The 9,924-nt window shown below is 45.7% G+C and overlaps 1 protein-coding gene across 1 annotated transcript in view; it reads left to right on the top strand.

The window, feature by feature from the left end:
• The first annotated feature begins 8,528 nt into the window (after positions 1–8,528).
• The window catches only part of LOC142879623 (NLR family CARD domain-containing protein 3-like), a 364,984-nt gene continuing 363,588 nt past the window's right edge, over positions 8,529–9,924 (top strand). The window contains exon 1 of the mRNA XM_076013004.1: positions 8,529–9,823. Coding sequence (XP_075869119.1) covers positions 8,883–9,823 — 941 coding nt within the window. The 5' untranslated portion in view covers positions 8,529–8,882. The remainder of the gene's footprint in view (positions 9,824–9,924) is intronic.

Below are 9,924 nucleotides of genomic sequence, written 5' to 3'. Positions count from 1 at the left end.
CTGTTGTGTAGTTAAATATAAAGATAGATGATATTTCAGAGGGGGATTATTTAGAGTTCCTTCATCTTTTGGGGTAAAAGTTCAGTTTTCAGTACAGACAAAAATAAGCATGGAGAAAATGACATTGGTTATTGTTATTAAAAGTGTAAGCATTCAATAATGACTCCTTGGTTGTAAGCATTAGTGATTACAGTTTGGTTGTGCTGCCGTTGAAAAACAAAAAGAAACTATAGTATCAAGAGAACCAAAAAATGATCCAGGTGCTAATGCAACACCTCTGGTCAGTTCAGTCCAGATGATTCTGCTACAACTTTGTCCTTTTTGCAAAAACTAATTGCAAATGTATTTTTTCATTAAAGGCAATGAAAAAAAAGAGAACTTTTTAATTTAAGTACATTTCAGAGCTTTTACTTTTGTTTCTTTACTTAAGTAAAGGAGTTGAATCAGTACTTTTACGTTTACCAGACTATTTTTCTACATACAAATCCATACTTTTGCCATCTATAACTAGGAAGCAGTTGCTTGCTCTTGAGACACTGTTCTTCTCCATTTCCATGAAGTGGGCCGTTACACCTAGAAAGCCTCGCATGCTCCTGTCAGTCCAAATGTCCACAGTCACAGACACAGTGTCTGCTTTTTGTAATTTGGATTTGATCTTGTACTCTTTGTCGGATGCTAGATCACTCAGACATCTGGTAACGGTGTTTCGACTTACTGGGCAGTATTTTTCATCCACCACTGACATGAAGTTCTGGAAGCTGGGTATGTCAACCAAGGACAGAGGAAGGTTGTATGAGATGATGAGGTCATGAATTATGGAGTCAGTAATGGTCTTCTGTCGGGGATGGCCCTGGCTGTATGTTTTCACTCCTTGTTTTAGTCCCACAAAGGAATCGAGGCTGCTCTGAGTCTGACCCTCTTGGGCTTCTCCACAGGAAACTTTTTTGGCTGCCTTATATTCAGCATACCTGTAGATGAACAACATGGGAGGTTGCTCATTTTTGTAACACAAACACTAGTAGGGTTGCCACCTCCTAGAGTTTCAAATCCGGGACATGGGGGGGAGGTGGAGGCATCCCCGAAATATACGGGTAAAAAGTGAAGTGCGTATATTTACGGGAGGGTTGGCAACCCTATCTAGACCACAGACGGAAATCAAATGAGGTTTTGTCATTTTCCCTAAACAACGGGACAAATTGTGTCCCGGGAGAGATTTTATTTTTCCCGGGACAGGTGGTGAAAAAAGAGAACAATTCTGGGAAAAACGAGACGGGTGGCAACCCTAAACACTAGTGTGATAAGCTAGCACAACAAGCTAGCGCAACAAGCTAGCTTGTAAAACGGCGGTAACCAAGCCGTGGTGTTTGTTTAATGTTACACTGCGGTCTCGTTAAACACCACGGCCCGACCGTTTCTTCTTGGTAATGCACTAAGCTAAACAATAACTAGACAATGTATGCAAAAACACTATGAGTACAACTTACCTTTCCTTGTGCACCTTTTCAATGTGCCGCAGGAAGTTGCTGGTTGTGGAACCTTTTTCTTTTATTGTCCTTTTGCAGCATTTACATTTTGCAGTTCTGTCTCTGCCGTTCTGTTTGAAGTTTGTGTAGCAGTGCGTTAATATAAAGGGTAGCGAACCTGGCGGTGGACTTTCTTTAGCAGTCAGGTTATTGATTCATACACACTCATCCTTTCATTTTTTGCTGAGGGCTTCTGTTAACTGCTGTCTCCCTCCTCCACAGTCACTGGGTCGGAACAAGAGCTGCTCTCAAGTGCTGCTGATAGAGCTAACAGGAAGTAGCCATCTGCACAGGGCTGCTGCTGATAGTGGAGCATCACGTGTGCTTCAGTAATCATCCAATCAGGAGTGTTGTGCTACGACTTTGAGGTTGACTTGTCAGGGGGAAGCAGTGAATTGTGTGTATTTTTGTTTTGCTTGTGAGAGTGATGGTAGGGAGCCTCTAATGTTGACTGAAGGCCTTCTATTGGCTGCTTTTGTCATTTGCCACTTCATTGTGGGTTGGTCCAGAGGGAGGGGCTTGCTAGTTAAAAGCTGACCACCAAGGCTCAGGTGGTTGTGATGAGGCAATTCAAAGCAGAAACAAGGCATTGAAAGTCTTCAAACAGAATCTTAATGATCAGAGTCTTATTGTATATCAAAGATCACAAGCCAGGGTAGGAAGAATCATAAAGTGTGCAAAGAAAGAGTATTGGCAAAGGTTTTGGCACTCAGTAGGGACTAGTGTTTTCAATTCAAGAGGAGCAATTTGTCATCTCAATTGAAGCATCCAGTATTCAGAGACATTTTGCTTTTCATGCTGAGCTACGTGAAAACTCTGAAGTCACTTCTACTGATCTTTTGGGGCCGTTGGAGTCTCAGTCCATGGTGGGACTCCAACCAACAACCTTGTGATTCACAGTTAGTTGTCTTATTAACTGAGCCATCTGTGGGCTGATGGGATGCAGCTCCTGGAGAACTGATTGAAGCTCTTCTCTGAACAGTTGAAAAAATCTGCATACAATGTTGTTTTTTTCCAAGTACAAAGAATTTTAAATACTTTCATTAAAAGTTATTAAAAAAGTCCTGTGGTAGCTTAGCACGAGACGGCGCTACTCCAAGCAAAATCTCAACATGTCTGAAAACCAGAAAAAACACATGCTATAGTATAAAGTACAAATATACACAGTATAAGCCTGGTCATGTGGTACCAAGTGGGATTTGAAGCCACATCTTCTACAACCACAGCAAGAGATTTAGCCTACTGAGCTAACCACCTTGTTAGCCTGAGCACTGTGGAGGTCAATCGGTCACCCTGTTCATACATCCTATTATACAGCCCACTGCTTCTGGTAAACACGTGACTATAAACTGTGTCATTATATCATACAGTGACCTATATATGATTGATTTGATGCTGATGATCTTCTATTATTCATCACTGATGAGGAAATGAGTTGAAGAATCTTTGGTTTTGGCAACTTGTTGTCCTTTGTTGTGTGTCTGTGTCGCTGCTTGTCAGTGTGTGTCAGTGTGTGTGTGTCAGTGTGTGTCAGTGTGTCAGGTGAAGCACTAAGGCCTCTGTAGTTCTTTGCTTTCTCAGCGCTGAAGACGGTCTTGTGGGGCCCAATGCTGACTCCCAACACGGAGCTCCCCCTTCCCTCTTTTCAAACTCTGTTTGAATTACATTTTCAAAGAGTGAGGAGAATTTTCTTTCCTCTTCATTGTATCTAAAAGGCTTCAGCTCCACTTGTTGTGTTGCACTTGTACAAAGTGACTGTGGCTGTTTGTTTCTCCTGCAGAGTCCAGTGTTGAAACGCACCAATGTCAAGTCACTGCTGTCTATTGATATAGTGACATCCCTGCACAGACCTCAGGAACCTGCTTAGCAGCTTAGCTCAGTGGGTTAGCCTGCTTACTGTGGTGCTGAAAACCAGGGTTCCAATCCTGGTTGTTGGTTCAATTCTGAAGCAAATCCTCTTTTGTTCTCTTGCTACTTTGAACCAAGCCCAACTCCAACACTAAGTGAGCCTCTAATCTGTTTGACTGGTGGGCCATAATGGCTTCCACAATATGACAGAGGGGCCGCTTTCTCATTGGAGGAAGACATATATCAGGGGATGTGTAGACAACATGTTGCTTTAATGGCAATTAAATAATGAACACAACAAAATAATTGTTTTCATTGTTTTCTATTTCATGACTTAATGACTATTAATATAATTCCTTCAAGTTTGGTCGGCCGGATTGGAGAGTGTAATTGGCCGCATATGGCCCCCGGGACGTAGTTTGACTTCAAACCTGGATTCTCTGACATAATTCCTCCTTTCTGAACAGGCCAGAGGTGGAATCATCTTTATATGACCTTCCGTTCCTGAAATACACGTCTTTGACCTATGAATTTGACCTTTGACCCGGTTCCAACCGTCTGACCCCTGATTCAATTGTTCCGTTACAATCAGGCTCCCTGAAACTGGGAGGGTGGGCGGAGTTTCAACTCAACAACAGGAAGGTAAAGTCAGTGAATGTGGATTTGAACAGTGCCACTGATCCCTCTGGCCCTGCGCTTTTCAAAGCCTCCACTGGGGGGCGCCAGAGGACTGCAGGGGAGGCGAGCGTGAAAAGTGCGGCATCCTATTGAAAGTGAAGCCAAAGTTGAACGATGAAGCGGCGGGAAAAGCAACAGTGTCCATAGTGATGATGAAAGTCTCTGACTACAGTTGATGTGTTGATGATTTGATTGGAGGAATTGCACCAGCAGCCTCAGAATGAAGACATGAGTTGACTGGAGAACTGGAGGAGCTTTCAATGCATTGAAAAATATGTTGAAAAACACTGCAATATTTATTAGAATGTGTTTCAAAGAGATGGTAAAGCATGCAGATGATAGAATGTGTTGAAAAAAGACATTGAAGATCAAACACAAAGGATTATTAAAATGTTATTGAAATATACACGTTCAAGAACATACACATGTGAAAGATGCTTACAAAAATACACATGTGTACAACATTTATTGTTGAAACCTTTTTTTAATTAACAAAGCAATGAGAATAACAGTAGTAATGGACCTACCTTGACCTCTGACCCTTGACCTTTGACCCTGAGAGAGAGATTATTTCAAGTCGAGGCTTTTTAAGGTCAAAGGTGATCAGAGCAATGATACTTCAGCATCAAAGCTTCTCTACAATAAATGCAGCATCCTGAATGCTGCTCATTGAGATGTGTGTGTGTGTGTGTGTGTGTGTGTGTGTGTGTGTGTGTGTGTGTGTGTGTGTGTGTGTGTGTGTGTGTGGCCAGCAGAGGGCAGTGTTACTGCAGCTTGCAGTCATTTGCAGCCATTTTCAAGCAGTGGCTCCAGTGCTTGGATGTTTCCCACAAGCTTCATTTGTCCATCACTGCTTTGTCCTGCAGTGTGTTCTGCTCCTTGTGCAGTTTCTGCCACTGTTTTCCTGCCACTGCTTCTGACACAATGTTTGCTGCCCTTGTCTTTTGATGGAGTGAGCAGCTCCTTGAGGACCAGACCATCTTCACCTCTTGCACTCCAACTGCTCCTGGGAGCCACAGCCACACTGGATGCACCCTGGCAGAGAGAGAGGGGCGTGGCTGCACTTCAGCTCAACACAGCGTCATGTGATTTCAGGGAAGTGGGAGCAGAAACACTGATCAGAGAATCTAAGAATCAGAAAATATCCCAAGAGCACCTCAAAGTCCAAGTGCTTCTCCGTCTGGCTGCATGTTGGCTGGAGGCAGCAGCAGCAGCAGCAGCAGGAGTCCTCCTCTCTGTTCACAGAGGGTCGCTCTAGGTGGACACAGGTGGCTTCTTTCACTCCTCTCTCAAACCATCTGTCTTCTGTGTCTAAAATCTGGACCTTTGAGTCTTGGAAGGAGCAGCCTTTGTCCCGGAAATACAGATGAACCGCTGACTCAACAGAGCTGTTGATGACAACACCTGCTTGATCATCAACACCTCATGTTGAAAAATCAACACCTTGCTATTGGTCGGTCCCATCAGCCTTGGCCCCGCCCACACCTTCACTGGTAATCTGATTGGATGTTGGTTCTGGGATTGGATGGAATCTTGGAAACGGGTTGAAAAGGGAAAGAAGGATTCCGAAATGGGATTAGATGATGTAATCCAATCCTAATTTTAATCTGGATCAAAGCTTCAGTTTGTGTTGTTGAAAACATTTCAGTAGGATGTGGAGAACTTTGATCCAAAAAGAACTGTATTATCCTGATCCCAACTGGGGGTGGGATTTCAAGGTGAATTTCAGGAAGGAAATGAGCAAAACTTTAACATTGGTCAAATAACCAATTTGTATCATTTTAGCAGAGGCCCTTCAGGCAGGCAGGCAGCAGTCATTCAGAGTTGGAGCATTTCTATCTGGCTGTACCCCAGAGAAACAATGGAAGGCCTCAGATGACTGGAGTATTGATTTGAGAATCCACGTATTGGACGGATCAATATTTTAGTCCTGATCTGCTCAATCGTGTCATTTCCCATCATGCCCCTCTCACCAGTCAAGCCGTCCCGCTGCCAATACTGGTAAAGACACGACATATAAATTTAAATATTGAAGTTTCACATAAAGTATCCAGTTTTTAACGTAGGATTTTACTTATTTGATCATCCAACAGCATTGTTAGATGGCGAACCAATGGCTTGATACTATAAAAACGTCACTTCCGGGGTTGGCCAGCCGGAGGGAACGGTGGTGACGCAACGAGGAAATACACTGAAGGCTAGACCGTCCCCAGTGGTTACCGGGGAGGCGGGGTTTGGTCCGTCCTTCTAGGCTGGGTCCTCGAAGAACGCTTCCTTCAGACGGAGGACACTTGGACTGAAGGGTGCAGAACCTGAATTGAGACACAGCACATATGTGACGGAGAGTCTGCTTCTCATCAGCAGTGAATCCATCATCTTCACTCAACAACAGTGAATGTCTCTGATGATGCGTTCAAGGACTGAAGTGTGAGTGCTGACTTCTGCCGTCTCTTCTTCTCTCCTCACATGGAAGTGATGTGTTCACGTTGAGGGAGGATCACTTGGTCCTGAGGATGGGGGGAGGGCTCTTCCAGAGTGTAGCCAGTAGGGGGCATTAGAGGCTCGGCCTCCTTGTTGTCCTCAGGAGCTGACAGGAAGTGTCACATCCCTCAACAAGTGTCCAGTCTCATCACGTCAGGGAGAAACAGGTGCAGCTCTTCAAAGAGGAAATCACATTTTTCTCACCGTCATCATGGACTGCCAACAAGTGATGGCAACTGTAGTTCTGGAAAGAGCTGCCAGGGGGCGTCCTCGAGTCAAAACTACCTTCTACTGCAGACTTTACAGAGAAATGAACACATGCTGAAAAAATAACACATTGATTAACAGGCAGATATTTCAGACAGGTCACTCTATAATATGTCAATAAGAAACACAATGTGTTCAAATGTGGCCTTGAACCTTCAAACCTTCCTATGACGCGTCGGTCCTCGCAGCTCCCAGTTCTGCCACTGAGGGGCGCTGTTTGACCAGTTTTTGCTTGTTTGGTTTTGTTTGTAGCCACAATGCAAGCATCAGTTGTATCATACTGGGGAGTTGATCTTTCTGCCTGGCAACAAGACATTTCCAGCCAATAGAAAAACTATGTCAACATAATAATACTGCTGAAAATCAATCAATCCTCTCTCTCTCTGCCCCCCCCCTCTCTCCCACCCACTCTGTCAGTGACTCCACTGTCTCTGTCTGCTGAGAAACAAAGGGCCAGTTCCACAGAGCCACTGCTCAACCAGAGCCCACCAGGTGTCAACCACACCAGATAGAAAATATACATTTGATAGATGAATATGTCATCTAATAATATATTAGATGATGTGACAAGACCAGCCTAGAAAACAGCTACAAATCCATGACGGGCGCAACGTGGTGGCTAAAAGACGCCGTCATTAACGGCTGCGCTCCATTCTTTGTGGCTCAAATTCTTTGATTGTGAAGTTGCATGAAGGGATTGAATTTAGAAAAGAGAGCAAAAGACAAGAAGTGATTTGTGAAGAGCCCACTAGGAGGCCAGCAGGCTGTCAGTTAGTGTTGATGGAGACAATGATTCCATCCAACTAATGATGGAGTCAGAAAAACAGCTGACAAGTGATGGACACCAACAACTGATCCACTCACTCAAAGCCAAAGTGTCTCCACAGGAAGACGGAGGGGAGTCCTGGTGGTGAGAAGCAGCAGCTGAAGGAGCTTCTACAGCGGCAGCAGCAGCAGCAGCAGCAGCAGCAGCAGCAGCAGCAGGCCAGGATGAGCTGGACGTCCTCGTTATACAGAAGGTTCATTGGCTCATTCTGGGACCGGTCTGCTCCATCAGGTGAGTCCTTGTGTCTTCAGTGTGGAGCAGCACTGCAACCTGCCAGTCACAGCCAGACTGATCACAGTAAGACTGTCCACCGGCACCTCCTTCACTTCTCCCTCTGAGATCACGTCAGGACCTCCAGTGAGAAGATTCACTGAGGGACGTTGAGAGCAAACAGTCACACAGCAGCTTCACCACAGCAGCTGAAAAGTTGTGGAGAGAAAATGATGCTCACACTGTCACACTGATGTTTTCTTCTCCAACCTTTTCTCTGCTCCAGAGGCTGATGATGGTCTGCAGGAGCTTCTACAGCAGCAGAAGATCAGTCTGGAGAGGAGATGTGAACGTGCGACTGAAGGTGAAGAAGCAGGAAGTCAAACCCTCCTCAACAGCATCTACACTGACCTCTACATCACTGAGGGACTGAGTGAGGAGGTCAACAGAGAGCATGAGGTCAGGCAGCTGGAGACCAACAAGACCAAGAAGACCACAGAGACCAAGAAGACCACAGAGACAAAGAAGACCAAGAAGACCAAGAAGACTAAGAGGACCACCAAGACCTCTGAGACCATGGAGACCAAGAAGACCAAGAAGAGCCTCCACGACCGTCCAATCAGGTGCAGCCAGATCTTTGAAGCCTCACCTGAGCAGCAGGGACTCAGAGTCAGAGTGGTGCTGACCAATGCACAGCAGAGCAGCTGCATGTCTGCAAACTTCTCTTCATCTTGGACGGCCTGGATGAAAGCAGACTGGCTCTGGACTTTGAGAAGAACCAGGTGGTGACTGACGTCACTCAGAAGAAGTCAGTCAGCGTCCTGCTCACAAACCTGATCAGAGGAGATCTGCTTCCCTTGGCTCTGCTGTGGATAACTTCCAGACCTGCAGCAGCCAATCAGATCCCTCCGTCATGTGTGGACAGGCTGACAGAAGTACGAGGCTTCACCGATGACCAGAAGGAGTATTTCAGGAGGAGGTTCAGAGATAGAGGAGATGTGTCCAGCAGGATCATTTCCCACATCAAGGCCTCCAGGAACCTCCACATCATGTGTGAGATCCCGGTCTTCTGCTGGATCACTGCCACAGTTCTGGAGAGCATGTTGAGCTCAGAGCAGAGAGGAGAGCTGCCCAAGACCCTGACTGACATGTACTCACACTTCCTGCTGGTCCAGACCAAGAGGAAGCAGCACAAGTATGGAGGAGGTCCACAGGAGCTGACGGAGGCTGACAGGGAGCTTCTTCTGAAGCTGGGCCAGCTGGCATTTGAACATCTGGAGAGTGGAAACATCATGTTCTACAGTGAAGACCTGGAGAAGTGTGGTCTCAGTGTGACTGAAGCCTCTTTGTACTCAGGAGTTTGTACAGAGATCTTCAGAAGAGAGAGTGTGATCTTCCACAAAACCGTCTACTGCTTCGTTCATCTGAGCATCCAGGAGTTTCTGGCTGCAGTCTTCAGCTTCCACTGTCACACCAACTGGAAGAGGACAGAAGATGGTCACTCTGGAGAATCCCTGGATGAGTTCCTTCAGAAGATGATGAAGAAATCCCTGCAGAGTCCAAACGGTCACCTGGACTTGTTTGTTCGCTTTCTCCATGGACTCAGTCTGGAATCCAACCATAGACTCTTAGGAGGCCTGCTGGGTCTCACTGACAATCATACAGGAACCTTACAGAAGGTCATCAACAACCTGAAGGAGCTGAACACTGGTGATGTTTCTCCTGACAGAAGCATCAACATATTCCACTGTCTGCTGGAGGTGAAGGATCAGTCAGTGCATCAGGAGGTCCAAGAGTTCCTGCAGTCAGAGAACAGATCAGAGAAGGGACTCTCAGCCATCCAGTGTTCAGCTCTGGCCTACATGCTGCAGATGTCAGAGGAGGTTATGGAGGAGTTGGACCCCAGCAAGTACAACACAACCTGGGAGGGAAGATTGAGACTGATTCCAGCTGTGAGGAACTGCAGGAAGGCTGTGATACGTTTAGTAAGGTATGTAAACATGTAAAATGTGTGTGTGTGTGTGTGTGTGTGTGTGTGTGTGTGTGTGTGTGTGTGTGTGTGTGTGTGTGTGTTGAATTGTGAGTCAATGA

Source organism: Nelusetta ayraudi, unplaced genomic scaffold (assembly GCF_046127955.1).
Source record: "Nelusetta ayraudi isolate G7.1 ecotype Tasmania unplaced genomic scaffold, CSIRO-AGI_Nayr_v1 ptg000137l, whole genome shotgun sequence".
Lineage (NCBI taxonomy): Eukaryota > Metazoa > Chordata > Actinopteri > Tetraodontiformes > Monacanthidae > Nelusetta > Nelusetta ayraudi.
This window is presented reverse-complemented; position numbering and strand designations above follow the sequence as displayed.